This window comes from Chiloscyllium plagiosum, unplaced genomic scaffold (genome assembly GCF_037043375.1).
Source record: "Chiloscyllium plagiosum isolate Xiang-an unplaced genomic scaffold, Cpla_swu_hap1 HiC_scaffold_31, whole genome shotgun sequence".
Classification (NCBI taxonomy): Eukaryota; Metazoa; Chordata; class Chondrichthyes; order Orectolobiformes; family Hemiscylliidae; genus Chiloscyllium; species Chiloscyllium plagiosum.
This window is the reverse complement of record NW_028270169.1, coordinates 9992933-10012939: the sequence shown is the minus strand read 5'-3', so window position 1 is coordinate 10012939 and position 20007 is coordinate 9992933. Positions and strand designations below refer to the sequence as shown.

Here is a 20007-nt window from a genome sequence, read left to right as displayed (position 1 = left end):
GAAGAGGAAACTAAACAATAATTTATTTTCATATACTCCCATTGTTATCATTAAATGTGCCAAAATAATCCACATAGGAATGGATGATCGTAGTGTTGATAGAGCACAAAATTACATCAGCCACAGCCTCTATTTTAAATACTGCAGTGCCTAGCAAAGTTACAACTTTATTTGAAAACATCAAATGTAACATTTCTCAAGAAATGAAACGGAACAGGCCTTGGGATCTCTCACACTATATTCAATATAGAAGGTGCTGTATTCTATGATTTCTATTGAAGAGGAATCCGACGCAGTGTGTATAATGTGTCGCAGGTATAGAGTTGAAAAATTGTTACATTCAGGTATAGCAGTTAGAATTTTTAAATATTGATGTTGTCTGTGGTCTCAGTATAATGTGCCAGTCCCATGATTTAATAGATATCTTACATCTGAAGATGAAATACTTTATTCAGAATTTATAGGTTTTGGTTCCCCAAATGTAATAATGGCTAAATATACCATCTGATACTATTAAATGAAACAGATAAGGAGGTTGTAGATTTGAACCCCAGTCTGTTCCAGGACATTGATGGAGGTGATACAATTAACACTGGTCGTGCCAACAGTAGCTGTATGAGTGAACACTTTTAGCAAAGGAAAGAAGGATATAGAAGATAATTTGTTTCAAAACCCACTCAGCAGATCTCTATTTTGACTCAGAAGATTGTTATTAAGGCTTGGGTATTAATGCTGCATTTGTCATACGTTTACAAAGAATTTATGCTAAATATTGATAATAGTTTCTTTTGAATAAATAACTGTTTGTATCATTCCAGCGTTCAGAATTCCCAGTCTTGCTCATGGAGACGATTGTACAAATAATTCTACAGATTACTGATGCTGTGCTTTTCCTTCACTCACGGGGCTACATCCATCGAGCAATCACCTCTCATGCTGTGCAGCTTATTTTGCCTAGCATTGCCAAATTAAGCAACTTCGAATTCATGATTGAAAGGTACACATCTACTGATTTCCAATATTATATATTGAGGACAGTGCTTATCTCTATAGTTCACCATCAAAATTAATCCAGTAGCCCATGAGATCTTCTGATAAAAGTCTGATATCATATGATCTACAATAAAGGATAAATAAAAGGTGAATACTGAATTTGGGGAAATGGGAGGAGAATAGAGAATCTGGCCTGGTAGACTATGTGTATGGTTTTGACAATTTAATCGAAAGCATGGAAAAAGCATGACGAGGTGGAGAGGTAAAGTACAGGAGTACAGTGAAAAGTGTACAAAGTTGCCATTCATGGTACCATCTTAGGTACAAAGGTGCCTAGGTACAAAATAGAAAAATAAAAGTTAAAAGTTCAATATTACAGTTCTACTTAGTATAAAGTTTGTACTTGGTCCTTGTAATGATTTTAAACTAGGTATACTCATACAATCACAATGTGGAGACCCCTATTGATTCAGTAAGACAAAGGCAATGCTGCACTTCTTTAACTTCTGTTGTGGAGGTGCCAGTGTTGGAGTGGCGTGGACAAAGCTAGTACACTAGCTACCTGAAGAAGGAGCAGGGCTCCAAAAGTTTGTGGTTTCAAATAAACCTATTGGACTATAACCCAGTGTTGTGTGATTTTTGATTAATTTCTGTTGATATGGTACTGCAGTGTCTGGACAGTTTCTATCGATATAATCAGCTACTACATTGAGGTGTGACAGTGAGACCTCTGTTGGTTTTATTAAGTATACAGTTGAACATCAGTATTAGAGTTAAAAATCACACAACACCAGGTTATAGTCCAACAGGTTTAATTGGAAGCACACTAGCTTTCAGAGTGTCGCTCCTTCATCAGGCGGTAGTGGAGGGCTCAATCCTAACACACATAATTTATAGCAAAAATTTACAGTGTGATGTAACTGAACAATTGATTGTCTGTTAAGCCTTTCATCTGTTAGAATACCATGACAGTTTCACTTCTTTCATGTGTAAATCACAAAACCCTTTTTTAAAAAAGTTGCATTCTCAGGTTAGCTGTTAACAATGGTGATAGCTAGACAATATGTTGAACGTATTAGCCCCCTGTGTTCTCTGTCTATGCCATGATGTTTAGATTGATTCTAATCTTAAAAGTGAGATAACGGAGTTTTACATGAATTCATGCAGTTTTTGAGCAACGTACAATGTAACTCTGTAAGTACAAATTCACCCCACAAAACATATGGTGTTGTGTGATTTTTAACTTTGTACACCCCACTCCAACACCGGCATCTCCAAATCAGTATTAGAATTTTATATTAGTCAGGCAATGAGATGACTATTGACTGTTTGATGATTTGTACTTTTATGTCTGTCAACTATTTTTGTAGCTATTCATTTGTTCATCTGAGGTTCTAATAGTTAGTGCGAGATTGTCATTGTTCAAAATTATATTAAAAATTATTCGGGGTCTGTTCTCAGCTGCTTCTGTGCCTGGTTTTGGTCAACATGGACTTTCTCCTGTTCAAGTTTTTCTGTTTGCTGGTTAAATCCCCACTTTTCTGCCAGGGACCCAGGTTTGATTCCAACTTTAGGTGACTGTCTGTGTGGAGGTTGCTTATTCTCTTCGTGTCTGCGTGGGCTTCCTCCAGGTGCTCCAGTTTCCTCCTACATTCCAAAGAAGTGCAGGTTAGGTGAATTGGCCATGCTAAATTGTAAATAGTGTTCACGATATGTAGATTAGGTGCACTAGTTAGGGGTAAATAAAGGGTATGTGAATGAGTCTGGGTGATTTACTCTTCGGAGGATCAGTGTGGACTTGTTGGACCGAAAGGCCTGTTTCCACATTGTAGGGATTCTATGCTTCTATGATTATTGATCTGATCATAGTCATCTTATCTGGTGACTTGGTAACCCCCTTTGACAGTGCTTTGCAGTCTTATCCAGATTGATCCACTTCCCAACCTCTTCTGCTTACCTTTCTATTCTTTGAACTCCCTGTCAGTCAGGTAGGGATAATTTTAAATTAAAAAATAACTTTAAAATGAAAAACAAAATTTAAAGTATGATTTAAAGGGCAATTAAGGACGCAGTAATTTCTGTCATGTCGGTAGCACCTAGATTCTATGAACAAATAAAAGTAGCTTCCCTAACCATTATGGTCTGAAAAAACCTTAAAACATCTTAATCAAATGCAATTTGTTCCAATATAATAACCTGTTTTTTGTAATATTTCTACAGCATTGATGGAGGCACGCACAGCAATCTCTCACAATTCCCTATCCCATCACAGTTTTACAACTGGCTAGCACCAGAAATAATTCGGGGCAAGCCTGCCACTTTCAAGTCAGATGTCTACAGCATTTGTACACTTATTCAGGAACTGCTTACAGGTATAGTTCACAGGTTTTGTGTGTTAGATGATATTTTAACAGATTCTTGTGGAGCATAAGCACTGCATGGACCCATTGTATCAAATGGCCTGTTTCTGTAGTGCAGTTATTATTTATAATGCATACATCTTGATAATGAAAATTCTACATTGGCATTTTTATGGTGTGGAAGATGAGTAAAATCAGAAATTACTTCACTTTTACTTCCATAATTCAATTTCTCTATAATTATTCATGATAATGTAAAAGTTTCTAGTAAGTACAAATAGAAATACAGAAATGAGGCACAAAAAACATGTCATATTGCAGTACGTATATACTGTGCTATTGCATGGAAGGTTGGCGCTTGCAAGTCCCTATTTGTGTTTTTCAGTGTTGAGCAATGTCTAGAGTGTTCTTGCTTATCAGGTCATTTTCTATCCTGTCAGCTGCAGGAACGTTTGTTCTTTTCGCAGTTCTCATCCACTAATTCTCACTCCCTCAGCTGATTTACTCGGAATCCCAAGTAACAGTCTCATACTTCATTACCATCTCCCCCAGTAAAATGATGAGATTACCTTAGACTGAATGTATTCGCCCTGTGGAATGTCTGTGTAACGCACTGCTGATTTTCTGGGAGCCCCTGCTGAAGCAGGGAATGGTCACTGGATTTCATCCCCAAACTTATTACCTTCATTTTACTGTTCAATTTGATATAGGTACAAAGTTAAGGCACAAGTTTACTCCAATGCTTTATTGCAACCCTCACACTGGGCCAATTATTTGTGAGTGTTATAGACTATCATGTAGTAGAGGCAGTAGCTTCTTACTGTTTCATTTTGGTTCAACACTTTGACAAGTCATGCTATGTAGTTATTAACATATGTGGCATTGTGGACAATTATATTTATGTCATGGACTTCACCTATTAGTTCAGTTTTGACATACTTTCAAACTTCTCATTGATGAAATTGTCGTGCAGATATAGTTCCCTGGGAAGACCTGGATGGATTTGCAGTGAAGGAATTAATAGCAGCAGGACGATATTTAACCGTGGATGAACAAGTTCCTAAGCCGTACTATGACATAGTGCAAACTGGGATTCAACCAAAGCCAAAGAATCGGACTATGAACCTTCAAGATATCCGCTTTATTCTCCGGAATGACATCAAGGTGTGTGTAAACTGGTTGTTTTGGTGGAAAAAACAGCCTCAGGAACATTTTGGGGGGGGGGGTTGTTTCAGTCCTAAACTTAATAACAGTGATTCTGAAATTGACTGAATACTCTGTTTCCATGCTGTACATCTTTATGACTCTATGACTCTAAACAGAGTTCCCATGGCTTTAAATAGACTCCTTATCTTGATTTTCTTACGACATTTTTATAAGGACCACTTATTCTGCTCTAAGTGTTAACCTGGTTATATATATCTTATTGACAAGTCTAAATGTTATGCAATTCAATTAGCTATTTTGGATAAATATCAATCTAGTCTCATTTAACACAGGATATAATTAGCAATCAGCAGAAATATACCCTTGAAAAAGTCCAATCCAAAGTGGAGAGCTTATATGATGATATCGATATGTCTGTGGCAGCCAGCTCAGATGATGCAGACTTCAGGAAAGAGCAGATACAAGTTCAGGAGATGAATGCCAGCAAAGGAAGAAAACCTGAACATGTAAAAGAAGCCCAGATCACAACAGAGAATGGTATGGAAGTTGCTTTGATAAGTAATTGTTCTGTTGGCATTTGTACACACAATCATTAAATTTTACTTTTATCTGAACTTCCTTCACCATACATCACTGGGTAGTGGTATACCTGGGATTAATGACAGTTAAGCTTTACTAAGGCATACTGGATCTTGCTTTAGATCAATGGAGGCTTTTTAAAAAGAGTTTTTCATGAATTTGCCCCACTTTTATTGGAGAGAAGGAGGAAGAAAATAAACAAGGAGCCTACCTTTTTATATTTTTCAGATCATTCCTATTACAACTTGGGTCGGAGCACTAGCCTCAGTCCAAAGAAAGAAAGTGAACTAGCTGGTGAAGTCATAGATTTGAACACTGAATCATCACAACAGATTACGGTTCTGTATGATTGTTGGAGAACAGAGCAAAATCAAACTGAAGATACTGCAATGTCTGGAATCCAGGCAAAGGTTTGTGACAAAGATAAACTTAGTAAAGTCCCATGGAACGAGTTTGAACAGGCCTATGGCATTGGCCGAGCTGAAAGCCAACGAGCCAAACATGAAACTGATGTTCTCGAACAATTACATGAACTAGACCTTGCATTAGAACAAGAAATGTATGGTACATCTGACAGTCAACCAGCAGATGATGATTTAGAGACAAGTCTGTTACACTACGATAGCACAGGGGAGAATTCTGAGGAAGATAGCAGTGTATGCTTGCAAACAACAACAGAATATGCATCAGATGAGGAAAATGAACAGTTTGAGTCTCGTGAAAGGTCAGGAGTGGAAGATTTAGCCAGTGATCAAGAAAAACAAAGTGTGATCGCCTCACGTGCATTGAGCAACAGAGTACTGGAGGAAGAGAAGAACTCTGCGACTAATATGTCAATCCAGCACTCAATCAGCAGTTGTGCGATTAACATTCAAACATCAAAACATCTACTGCAACAAGCTTTCAGTGCCCTTGATCACATTAAAAGAGGATACAAACCTGAAGTAAACAAAATACTGAAAATTGCAGAAGAAGCTAAAACACATGATTTACCGATCTTGGAGATAGCTCCCAACACTCAGCTACCTGGCTTTGATGAAGTTGACTATCAGAAGAAAAGTGAAAATGGGAATCGAAGGAGTAATCTGTGCAATGACAGCCGTCTTGTGATCCCTATAGCCGTGGCTCCTCCAGGATGCTATCAGCTCCCAGTGTACAAAGTGAGAAAAAGGCATGGAGCTGATCCTGTAGTGAGCATTCAACCAGCATCAAAGGTTCTGAGTTGGACTCAAGGTGACCACACATCAGTAGTGAAAGCTTGTTCTAATATTCTTGATGTTCTAAAGACATCAGACACCTATGCAGATGGGACACAAACTACCTGTTTACTGAAGAAGCAAGTGAATGATGAAGAGTCTGGTAACAGCTCTGCCATGGATAAACATGTTGCTTCTTTGTCAGAACACAAGAGAACATTGGCAATGAAGAGTAAGAAGAAAAAGAATATATTAGCTCATGCTCACCATCAGGACGCTTACCCTGTAAGTTTCTAAAACCACTGAAACATAATGTTATGAAATTTGCTACTTTCTTTGTACCAAATTTTAATGTGAACTATTTGCTATTTTATCTTACGCGTCACACTACATTATTTTGCTTCCCATCATGGGTAGAGTGGGCAGTGCACCTTTAACAGCAAAAGTATAATGCAGGGGTAAAGGCTTTATGATTGAAAAGTGTGGCGCTGGAAAAGCACAGAGAGTCAGGCAGCATCTGAGGAGCAGGAGAATCGATGTTTCAGGCATAAGTCCTTCATCAGGAATGAGACTTGTGGGCCAAGGGGGCTGAGAGATAAATAGGAGAGGGTGGGGTTGGGGTAGCTGGAAATGCGATAGGTAGATGAAGGTGGGTGAAAGTGATAGGTTGGAGACGAGGGTGGAGCAGATAGGTGGGAAGGATAATGGACAGGTAGGACAAGTCAAGGGGGCGGTGCTGAGTTGGAAGGTTGCGACTGGGATAAGGTAGGGGAGGGGAAATAAGGAAACTGGTGAAATCCTCATTGATCCCATGTGGTTGGAGGGTCCCAAGACAGAAGATGTGGCGTTCTTTCTCCAGGCGTCGGGTGGTAAGGGTTTGGCGATGGAGGAGGCCCAGGATCTGCATGTCCTTGGTGAAGTGGGAGGGGGAGTTAAAGTGTTCAGCCACAGGGTGGTGGGGTTGGTTAGTGTGGGTGTCTCGGAGATGTTCTCTGAAATGATCCGCAAGTTGGCATCCTGTCACCCTAATGTAGAGGAGACCACATCGAGTGCAACGGATACAGTAGATGACATGTATCGAAGTACAGGTAAATTTCTGTCAAATGTGGAAAGATCCTTTGGGGCTTTGGACAGATGTGAGGAGAGAGGGTAGGCGCAGGTTTTGCACTTCTTGCAGTGTCAGGGGAAAGTGCCAGGAGTGGAGAGTGGGTCATTGGAGGTCGTGGACCTGACAAGGGAGTCGCAGAGGGAATAGTCTCTCCAAAATGCAGATAGGGTTGGGGAGGGAAATATATCGGTGATGGCAGAGTTTGTTTATAGGTGGTGGAAATGGCAGAGGATGATGTGATGTATCTGGAAGTTGGTGGGGTTGAAGGTGAGGACTGGGGCTTTCTGTCATAGTGGCAATTGGAGGGGTGGGGTTCAAAGGTGGAGCGGGAAGTGGATGAGATGCGCTGGAGGAGATCGTCAATCACATGGGAGGGGAATTTGAAGAATGCAGTCTTTGAAGAAGGAGAGCACCTGGGATGTTCCCAATTCCTCTGCCTCCACTGCATCTGCTTTCAGGAGGGTCAGTTCTACATCCCAGATGGTCTCCTTCTTCAAACACTGCAATTTCCCCTACCACGTGGTCGACAATGTCCTCCAGTGAATCTCATCTACTTCCCACACCTCCTCTCTTGAACCCCACCCCTCCAATCACCACAATGACAGAACCCCCCGGTCCTCACCTTCCTCCCCACCAACCTCCGGATATATTGCATAATCCTCCGCTATTTCCACCAGATACAAACAGACCCCATGACCAGAGATATATTTCCCTCCCCACCTCTATCTGCGTTTCGGAGAGACCATTCCCTCCGTGACTCCCTTGTTAGGACCAGACCCCTTACCAATCCTCCCTCCACTCCTGGCACCTTCCCCTGCCAGCGCAAGAAGTGCAAAAGCTGCACCCATGCCTCTCTCCCCACCTTCGTCCAAGGCCCCAAAGGATCCTTCCACAGACAGAGATTTACCTGTACTTTCACACACGTCATTTACTGTATCCGTTGCATGCAATGTAGTCTCCTCTGCATTGGAGAGACAGGACGTCAACTTGCGGATCATTTCAGAGAACATCTCTGGGACACCCCACACTAACCAACCCCATTACCCTGTGGCTGAACACTTTAACACCCCCTCCCACTCCACCAAGGTCATGCAGGTTCTGGGCCTCCTCCATCGCCAAACTCTTACCACCTGACACATGGAGGAAGAATGCTTAATCTTCTGCCTTGGGAATCTCTAACTACACGGGATCAATGTGGATTTCACCAGTTTCCTTATTTCCATTCCCCCTCCATCCCAGGCGCAACCTTCCAACTCGGCACCGCCCCCTTGACCTGTTCTACCTGTCCATTATCCTTCCCACCTATCTGCTTCACTCTCGTCTCCGACCTATCACTTTCACCCACCTTCATCTATCTATTGTATTCCCAACTACCTTCCCCCCAGCCCCACCCCACTCCCATTTATCTCTCAGCCCCCTTGGCCAACAGGCTTCATTCCTGATGAAGGACTTATGTTCAAAACATTAATTCTCCTGCTTCTTGGATGCTGCCTGACCAGCTGTGCTTTTCCAGCGCCAAACTCTTCGACTCTGATTTCCAGCATCTGCAGTCCTCACTTGCTCCTAATGGCTTTATAATGCAAATTTTGGTTAATTAAAATAATAGTGATTTATAAAAAAAATTTCTTTCTTGCTGCAGACTCGTAGTGGCCACGTATCTATGAGAATCCCAGCAGAAGGTAACCAGCAAGAATATAGAAAGCAAAGCATGTATCTATCCGACAATAGAAGAATCCACATTACTCAAAGGTGAATCTCCTGTGTAGTTTTGCCATTCTGATTCTGGGTACCTATGAGTGAGCTCTGTGCATATTTTTGCTGTACCTGCTGTGCTGAAGTCCTACTTATCCCCAGTGTTGTAAAGGATGGGTCTGGTCAAATTGTTCTAGAGTGTTCCAAGTTGTTGGACTGTACTGTGCCACCTGTCCCTTGTAGAGATATTTGTACAGGGAGAAACACCTTTTAGCACAAGTCCAACAGGCAGTGATCAGCATGTAATGTTTTTGTAATGTAATGTCCTGCAGGGAAAGGAGAAGCTCTATCCTATTGGATTGTTCCCTAAACTGACTGACAAAATAATTTGATAGAATGCATAATCAACTAGGCATTGCTTGGCTGATGGTGAGACAGGCATTACCCATCAGATTTTTCATGCATGCCTAGACTTTCTATGTCATGACATGTTGCCGTCGTGACAGCCTGGGTGATGAGAATCCCATCACAAATCTCCTTCTAGAATGTTTCTTTGCAAAGAAGGTCTAGAGATTGTTTGTTTTTTGTCGAGGTTCATCCTGAGCCGATCTGTGATGCATGACTCAGTGCTCTGCAGGCTGTTCCCATTAACGCACACCGAGACAAACATCAACTGTACCTGGAAGACCATAAATTCCATGAAAGACATTCTTTGGTTTGCCTGAAACTTGTTGATCTTCCAGTGCAAAGCATGGTCCTTGATTAAGTATTGCAGACCGGCACATTCCAAGGCCCAGGACTACATACTGAGGGATGTACTAAAGCTTGGAGCAGCCACCGCCATGGTGCAGTGGGGAAATGCCACTATCTAAAGCCATTCTGCCATGGTATCTCAAGGATCTGATAACTTATAGAACCTCTTGTAGCTTGTATTGGAATAGAAATAGTTTCTTGTCATATTTAATAAATGTTCCAGTTTGAGATTTGGAGTTCCAATTTGGCATTTGGATTGAAGCACCTAACAGTGCAATGTTCAGATGAAAAATGTGATATATTTATTGCATTTTCTGTAATATTTGACTTGAACTGCTTTGTCATATAGATAATTAATGAATAAAATATATTATTGCAGAGAAATATATCTAACACAGTAATGTAACAAATACTTCATTGCACTCCATTATTTGGTGATTATTCCAATTTCGGTCATTCTTTTCCCACCAACAGAGATGACAGAATAAATTAATGATTTAATCTTGGCCAAAGTTGGAATCGGAATTTTAATTTTGGCTCTCTTTTTGACTAATAGTATTATATCCAAGTCAGAAACTTCTGAGTTCATGCCCCATTCCAGACAATTAAATGTGTAACCTAGGCTGATACTAAGGAAAAACTGCACTGTTGAAGGTACTGTCTTTCAGAAGAGACATTAATAAGGATCATGTCTGCTCTCTCAGATGGATGTAAAAGATCCCACAGCATTATTTAGAAAATGAGCAGCTATGTTTTCTCTGTTATCCTGGCCAACATTTATCCCTAAGCCAGCGTCACTAAAAACATTGTGACAATCAAATTAAGTAACACCAATGCTGTAGATCAGAAACAAGAATAGAAATTGCTGGAAAAGCTCAGCAGGTCTGGCAGCATCTGTGAAGACAAATCAGAGTTAACATTTCAGGTCCGGTGACCCTTCCTCAGAACTGATGGTAAATAGGAAAATGTTGGTTTGTATGCAGAAAATAGGGTGGAGGGAGGGGTTAAGAAAGAAATGATAGGTGGGGGTAGAGTCATAGAGATGTACAGCATGGAAACAGACCCTTCGGTCCAACCCGTCCATGCTGATCAGATATCCCAACACAATCTAGTCCCACCTGCCAGCACCTGGCCCATATCCCTCCAAACCCTTCCTATTCATATACCCATCCAAATGCCTCTTAAATGTTGCAATTGTACCAGCCTCCACCACTTCCTCTGGCAGCTCATTCCATACACGTACCACCTTCTGTGTGAAAAAGTTGCCCTGTAGGTCTCTTTCATATCTTTCCCCTCTTACCCTAACCCTATGCCCTCTAGTTCTGGACTCCCCAACCCCAGGGAAAAGACTTTGCCTATTTACCCTATCCATGCCCATCATAATTTTGTAAACCTCTATAAGGTCACCTCTCAGCCTCCGACGCTCCAGGGAAAACAGCCCCAGCCTGTTTAGCCTCTCCCTATAGCTCAAATCCTCCATCCCTGGCAACATGCTTGTAAATCTTTTCTGAACCATTTCAAGTTTTACAACGTCTTTCCGACAGGAAGGAGACCAGAATTGCACGTAATATTCCAAAAGTGGCCAACCAATGTCCTATACAGCCACAACATGACCTCCCAACTCCTGTACTTAATACTCTGACTAATAAAGGAAAGCATACCAAATGCCTTCTTCACTATCCTATCTACCTGCGACTCCACTTTCGAGGGGCTATGATCCTGCAGTCCAAGGTCTCTTTGTTCAGCAACACTCCCTAGGACCTTACCATTAAGTGTATAAATCCTGCTAAGATTTGCTTTCCCAAAATGCAGCACCTCGCATTTATCTGAATTAAACTCCATCTGCCACTTCTCAGCCCATTGGCCCATCTGGTCAAGATCCTGTTGTAATCTGAGGTACCCTCTTCGCTGTCCACTACTCCTCCAATTTTGATATAATATGCAAACTTACTAACTGTACCTCTTACACTCGCATCCAAATTATTTATGTAAATGACAAAACGTAGAGGACCCAGCACCGATCCTTGTGGCACTCCACTGGTCACACGCCTCTAGTCTGAAAAACAACCCTCCTCCACCACCCTCTATCTTCTACCATTGAGCCAGTTCTGTATCCAAATGGCTAATTCTCCCTGTATTCCGTGAGATCTAACCTTGCTAATCAGTCTCCCATGGGGAACCTTGTCGGACGCCTGACTGGTCCATATACATCTACTGCTCTGCCCTTATCAATCCTCTTTGTTACTTCCTCAAAAAACCCAATCAGGTTTGTGAGACATGATTTCCCACGCACAAAACCATGTTGACTATCCCTAATCAGTCCTTGCCTTTCCAAATACATGTACATCCTGTCCCTCAGGATTCCCTCCAACAACTTGCCCACTACCGAGGTCAGGCTCACTGGTTTATAGTTCCCTGGCTTGTCCTTACCACTCTACTTCAATTGTGGCACCACATTAGCCAACCTCCAGTCTTCCAGCACCTCACCTTTGACTATCGAATATATAAATATCTCAGCAAGAGCCCCAGCAATCACTTCTCTAGCTTCCCACAGAGTTCTAGGGTACACCTGGTCAGGTCCTGGGGATTTATCCACTTTTAACCGTTTCAAGACATCCAGCACTCCCTCCTCTGTAATATGGATATTTTGCAAGATGTCACCATCTATTTCCCTACAGTCTATATTTTCCATATCCTTTTCCACAGTAAATACTGATGCAAAATACTCATTTAGTATCTATCCCATTTTCTGCGGTTCCACACAAAGGCCACCTTGCTGATCTTTGAGGGGCCCTATTCTCTCCCTAGTTACCCTTTTGTCCTTAATGTATTTGTAAAAACCATTTGGATTCTCCTTAACCCTATTTGCCAAAGCTATCTCATGTCCCCGTTTTGCCCTCTTGATTTCCCTCTTAAGTATACTTCTACTTTCTTTATACTCTTCTAAGGATTCACTCGATCTATCCATCTATACCTTACATATACTTCCTTTTTCCTAACCAAACCCTCAATTTCTTTAGTCAGCCAGCATTCCCTATACCTACCAGCCTTTCCTTTCACCCTAACAGGAATATACTTTCTCTGGATTCTCGTTATCTCATTTCTGAAGGCTTCCCACTTTCCAGCCATTATTTTACCTGCGAACATCTGCCCCCAATCAGCTTTCGAAAGTTCTTGCCTAATACCGTCAAAATTGGCCTTTCTCCAATTTAGAACTTCGATTTTTATATCTGGTCTATCCTTTTCCATCATTAGAGAATGAAGAGAGAGAAGAACAATTGGACAGACAAAGGTTTGGTTTACGATCTGACTAGGAGGGTGAATACCTGTTAATGGAGACTGTTAGTGACTAACAGAAGGTAGTATCTACTGGCAGACTATGTAATAACAAGGCCTGGTGTGTGGGTAGGGGGCTAAGACATAGGAAAGTTCAGGCCCTAAAATTATTGAATTCGATATTGAGTCCGGAGGGCCGCAGGGTGCCCTGTTGAACATTCCTAGGTAAAAACAAGGACTGCAGATGCTGGAAACCAGATTCTAGATTAGAGTGGTGCTGGAAAAGCACAGCAGTTCAGGCAGCATCCGAGAAGCAGGAAAATCGACGTTTCGGGCAAAAGCCCTTCATCAGGAATAGAGGCAGAGTGCCTGCAGGGTGGAGAGATAAATGAGAGGAGAGTGGGGGTGGGGAGAAAGTAGCATAGAGTACAATAGGTGAATGGGGGTGGGGATGGAGGTAATAGGTCAGAGAGGATGGTGGAGTGGATAGGTGAAAAGGAAGATAGGCAGGTAGGACAAGTCATGGGGACATTACTGAGCTGGAAGTTTGGAACTGGGGTGTGGTGGGGGCAGGGGAAATGAGGAAACTGGTGAAGTCCACATTGATGCCCTGGGGTGGAAGTGTTACGAGGCGGAAGATGAAGCGTTCTTCCTCCAGGCATCGGATGGTGAGGGAGCGGCGGTGAAGGAGGTCCAGGACCTCCATGTCCTCGGCTGATTGGGAGGGGGAATTGAAATGTTGGGCCATAAGGTGGTGTGGTTGATTGGTGTGGGTGTCCCAGAGGTGTTCCCTAAAGCACTCTGCTCGGAGGCATCCAGTCTCCCCAATGTAGAGGAGACCGCATCGGGAGCAACAGATACAATAAATGGTATTGGTGGATGTGCAGGTAAACTTTGATGGGTGTGGAAGGCTCCTTTGGGGAGGTGAGGGAGGAGGTGTGGGTGCAAGTTTTGCAACTCCTGCGGTGGCAGGGGAAGGTGCCAGGATAGGAGGGTGGGTTGTTGGGGGGGCGTGGACCTGACCAGTTAGTAACGGAGGGAACAATCTTTGCGGAAGGTGGAAAGGGGTGGGCAGGGAAATATATCCCTGGTGGTGGGGTCCGTTTGGAGGTGGCGGAAATGTCGTTGGATGATTTTGTTTATGCGAAGGTTGGTAGGGTGCAAGGTGACCACGGGGGGGTCTAAAGATGAGTTGGAGGGCATCTTTAGCCACGTGGGAAGGGAAATTGCGATCTCTAAAGAAGGAGGCCATCTGGTGTGTTCTGTGGTGGAACTGGTCTTCCTGGGAGCAGATATGTCGGAGGCAGAGGAATTGGGAATACGGGATGGCATTTTTGCAGGAGGTAGGGTGGGAAGAGGTGTAATCCAGGTAGCTATGGGAGTCCAGACCAAAGAGGTAGCCATGGGCACCCGTATGGGCCCCAGCTATGCCAGTCTCTTTGTTAGCTACGTAGAACAGTCCATCTTCTGTAGTTACACCGGCACCACTCCCCACCTCTTCCTCCGCTACATTGATAACTGCATTGGCGTCACCTCATGCTCCCACGAGGAGGTTGAGCAATTCATCAACTTCACCAACACATTCCACCCTGACCTTAAATTTACCTGGACCATCTCCAATACCTCCCTCCCCTTCCTGGACCTCTCCATCTCCATTAATGATGACCGACTTGACACCGACATTTTTTACAAACCCACCGACTCCCACAGCTACCTGGTCTCCTCTACATTGGGGAGACTGGACGCCTCCTAGCAGAGTGCTTTAGGGAACATCTCTGGGACACCCGCACCAATCAACCACACCGCCCGTGGCCCAACATTTCAATTCCCCCTCGCACTCAGCCGAGGACATGGAGGTCCTGGGCCTCCTTCACCGCCACTCCCTCACCTCCCGACGCCTGGAGGAAGAACACCTCATCTTCTGCCTCGGAACACTTCCACACCAGGGCATCAATGTGGACTTCACCAGTTTCCTCATTTCCCCTTCCCCCACCACACCCCAGTTCCAAACTTCCAGCTCAGCACTGTCCCCATGACTTGTCCTACCTGCCTATCTTCCTTCCCACCTCTCCACTCCACCATCCTCTCTGATCTATCACCTTCATCCCCACCCCCATTCACCCATTGTACTCTTTGTGCTGTGCTCTTCCAGCACCACTAATCCAGAATCTTTGCTACCTTCCCCCACCCTCCTCTCTGATTTGTCACCTCCACCCCACCCCCACTCACCAATTGTACTCTATGCTACTTTCTCCCCACCCCCACCCTCCTTTCATTTATCTCTCCACCCTGCAGGCACTCTGCCTCTATTCCTGATGAGGGGCTTTTGCCCAAAACATCGATTTTCCTGCTCCTCAGATGCTGCCCGAACTGCTGTGCTTTTCCAGCACCACTCTAATCTAGAATGTTGAACATTCCTGCCACTTCTGTTTCTGTTTCTGTGACAATCATTGCTGTTTGTGAGAGCTTAGTGTATTTAAATTTGCTATTTGGTTTCCAGTTTTATAATAGTGACTATACTCCACAAAGCACTTAATTTGCTGTAAAATGTCTTGGTGTGTCTTGCTGTTGTGAAAGCAATTATATAAATTCAAGTTTTTCTTTGAGCCAGAGACTTAATGGCATACATTTCCCATAAATGCAGGTTTTAAATCCAAACTGACAATCATGAGAGAAGGCTGAAATACTTGTTTTCTGATATGACATTCTACTGAACACAATGTTTAAAGCTGACATCAGCCCTCACTCACTGGTGCCTTGGTTTGGAGAATTAAAAAAAAGGCTTGTATTTTAGCACTTTTCATGGCCACCAGATGCTTCAAAGTGCTTTACAGCCAGTAATTGAGTTCAGCCTGCTCAGTTTTGGGGATGTCAGATTTCTGGTGATTTAGGAACAGAAATAGGCCCGCTTTGCCTTTCAGCAGATCATAGCTGTTTGTAGCCCAAACTCTACTTAATTTTTATTTTAATATCTTTTGATTCCCTTGTCAATCGAAAATCTGTCCAAATGTTTCTTGAATACACAGTATTCAGTGATCCAACCTGCACTGCTCAATGGAGCAGATAATTCCACAGACTGATGATCCCTCTGAGAGAGAAAAAAATTCTCCTTATCTCTGTCTTAATTAGGAGATCCCTCATTGTTAAACTGTGTTCCTGATAGTTCGAATCTCTCTTACAAGGGAAACATCTTATGCACCCTGTCAAGTCCCTCAGGATCTTAAATGTTCAATAAGATCACTTCTCATTCTTCTAAACACTGTTGGATATAGGCCCTAAGACCATAAAACTGCTGAGCATTTCCAAATAAACTAACCCCTTCCTCTCAGGAATCAGTTAAGTGAATCAACTCTGAACAGTTTCTAACACAATTATATCTTTTCTTAAGTAAAGAGACTAAAACTGTACACAGCACTTCATTGCCAGTCTGTCTAAGGCCCTGTAACAGACGTAGCAACATGTTCCTACTTGTATATTCAATTTCCCTTTGCAATAAACACCAACATCCCATTTGCCTTTCTAATCACTTCTGTCCCTGCATTCTCAGTTCTTGTGATTCATGTATAAGAACATTAAGATCCTTTGTACTTGGGTACTGCAATATCTTTCCATTTAAAAAGTATACTGCCATTCTATTATCAAAGTAGGTAAATGTGCACATCCCCAAATTAAACTCTATCTGCCAAATCTTTGCCCGATCAGTAAACCTACTTAAATCAATTCGTAAACAGTTTGCTGTCTTGACAACTTAATTTTCTGCCTATCTTTGTGTCATTAGCAAATTTAGCAAACATAATTTCATCCCTTTATCCAAGTCATTAGTATAGTTTATGAATAGGAGAAAATGAGGACTGCAGATGCTGGAGATCAGAGTCGTGAGTGGGATGCTGGAAAAGCACAGCAGGTCAGACAGCATCTGAGGAGCAGGAGAAACAATGTTTTGGGAAAGGGTCCTTCATCAGGAATGAGGTTTGTGAGCTGAGGAGATGGAGAGATAATTGAGAGGGGGGTGGGCATGGGGAGAGATAGCTGAGTGTGTGATAGGTAGATGGAGGTGGGAGTAATGGTGATAGGTTGGAGGGGAGGGCCACCCTCCTCAGCTTGTCCATCTGAAAATGATCTATTCATGTCCAGTTCTATGCTTTCTGTTAGTAAATCTAGTTTCTATCCATGCTATTGCCTACACCATGAGCTCTCGTATTGTGAAGTAACCTTTTATATGACACCCTATTGAATGCCTTTAGAAATCTAAGTATTCTCCATCTATAGGTTCTTTACAATCCATCCTGCCTCAAAAAGCACTGTAAAATTAGTCAAGCACTATTTCCCTTTCACAAAATCGTGTTGGCTTTGCACGATCACATTTTGATTTTCTAATTACTCTTAGTAATATGTTGTAGTGATTTCCTGTTTCAGGCTCCCTCCTTTTTTGAATAGAGATGTTGTGTTTGTGATTTTTCATATTCACTGGGATCTTTCCAGAGTCCATGGGGATATTGGAAGACCATAACCTACCATCTCTAGTAGATCACATCCATCTTGGTCACTTTTATAAGACCCTAGGATGAAGTCCATCAGGTTTTGAGGATTTGTCAGCCTTTAATTCTAATCGTTTTCTCAGTACCTTTCATTGATGACTGTGATTGAAGCTACTCTCTTCTTTTTGCCACTTTAATTTTAAGTATTCTTGGGATGTTTTATGTACGTTCTACAGTGAAGTCAAGACACAAAATACTTGATGTACATTTCCATCTTTTCCTTGTTCCCATTATTAATCTGGAGAATTACACATGACTATACTGACCTCTGGAACTGCCTCTCTAATACACTCTCCAGTTGACTTGGATTATGCACCAGAGCTATGCAGATTTTACATTTGATAATCTTTTGGAGGTATTCAACAAAAAAAATCTCTCATTGACCTGTTCAAGATTTTTCCCACATCAGTAGCATTGTATGTCAGTTTTAGTTGTCACTGTTATTTTTGGATCTTTAAAGGTATAAAATGGCTGATACATTTCCTATGGAATGACATTGACTATAGTGGTACACTGTATAAAGTGTTTCTGAATGTTGTGAGACATGATAGAATGCTATCTCTATGCTTGTCTTTTAGTGCTTTAAGACTCAACGTACTATTGTATTGGAACTTTCTATAGTCACAGGATATCCCAAACCACTTCACAGCCAATTAAGTACTTTTGAGTTGCATTATTGTAAAGAAACATGACAGTTTGTGCCCAGCCCCAAATTCCCACAAACAATAATAGTTCCAGTGGACCTTCACATCCACCTGGGACACTGGACAGGGCCTATGTTAACATTGAATTTAATGGATGGTACCTCTTCTCCAAGTAATGCAGCACTGTTTTGATACCGAATTGAAGTTTTAATCTAGATTATATGATAATATCACTGTAATGGAGTTTGATAGTATAGGTCTTCTTACTCAGAGGTGAGAGTGCTACCACTGAGTCAAATGAACAGCACATTGCTTGGTAAAGTAGTCAGTATTGGATGTATGTTTTATTCCTTAAAATATGAGAGATCGATCTGGTGAACCATATGTCTGTCTTTTCTTCCATCTCCATTTCCCAGGTTTGGCCATGAGCGTCCATTGGTTTACTCCACACTTACAGGTAATGTACCATGGTGGTGTCCCATTGCTTCTTGCAGAATGGCAGATAATGAGAGTCCGCCTCGCCAGTGAATTGGAAGGGTTCACAGGCTAACAATCAATCTATTTGGTTACTAAACCAATACACCTTCCCTGGCCAACAAGTCCTGGCGTGAGGCTCGAATCCTGGGTTTCTTGTCCAGAATTAGGTACCGGACCACAAGTCCTCTTAATTATATATAATTGTCATTTTAGTACGTTACTAAGCGCAAATATATTTTCATTTAATTTGTGCAGCTGTAACATTGTACCAGAAGGAGTGAAAGTGAGACAGAAGAAAAACCATGAGATTTCTCCTTTAACCAGCAGGAGAAAAACACAACACCGAAACTATCCAAAAAAATCAAAGTTAAAATCGGAGCAAATGCCTGGGACTAACAATTGGACAAGTAAGGAAACAGACTTAGGCCTAATTTAGTCCTGTTATAAGAAATCAGGTGGATGTTAGATCTTATGGCACTGTTTCCAACAAGAACAGGTGAGATACATCCAGTGTCAGGCCAATCCACATTTTTAGAAATTGTTTATCATGCTTTTATTTGTGGGAGCTTCCTATGTGTAATTTGGCTGCCAGGTTCTTTATGTTATTTGTTGACTACACTTCAGAAGAACTTCATTGGCTGTCCAGTGCTCTGGAGTGTCCTGAGACTGAAAGCCATTATGTAAATACAATTCTTCCTTTTTTTATCTTACCCAATGTGGGGCAAACTCAAAAGCAGATTTTCTTTTGATTGTGATTGGACAATTGGCTCAAAAGCAAAATTCTTAGGACGCTGGAAATCTGAATTTAAAAAAGTTAATCAACTCAAAACATTCCTTCTGTTCCTCTCCCCATAGAGGCTGCCTCACCTGCTGGGTTCCAGTATCTTATGTATATTCCAGATTTTAAGCATCTGTGGCATTTTGGTTTTAGGAAACATGTTTATTCTCACACATAGTGCTACAACATGGTAGGGGAAGAATGGTAGTCTGTTTTATAATTCATGTTTAGAATTCATGGCCTACTTTTATTTTCATAGATGAAGTTACAGACGTGATTGAAAAGATGGCCTCTGGATGCCTGCCTGCTGCACAAGGGGAGCCAGAGGACAATAGTAGCCCACACATAAGTGAAGAGGAATTGTTCCGCCATTTTGCAAAACTACCGTGGCAATACAGGGAACATCGGCAACATCACAACAGTAACAAGGAAAGAAAGGGACTAGA

The 20007-nt window shown here is 42.1% G+C and overlaps 1 protein-coding gene across 1 annotated transcript; it reads left to right on the top strand.

Moving 5' to 3' along the window:
- The first annotated feature begins 842 nt into the window (after positions 1-842).
- On the top strand, positions 843-20006 carry LOC148141853 (uncharacterized). Its single transcript, XM_087977082.1, has 9 exons — positions 843-997; positions 3214-3365; positions 4327-4517; positions 4853-5057; positions 5328-6580; positions 9043-9152; positions 18723-18763; positions 19821-19950; positions 19991-20006. Exons 1-9 carry the CDS (start codon positions 843-845, stop codon positions 20004-20006), a joined length of 2253 nt encoding a protein of 750 aa, XP_087833208.1.
- The last annotated feature ends 1 nt before the right edge of the window (position 20007 follows it).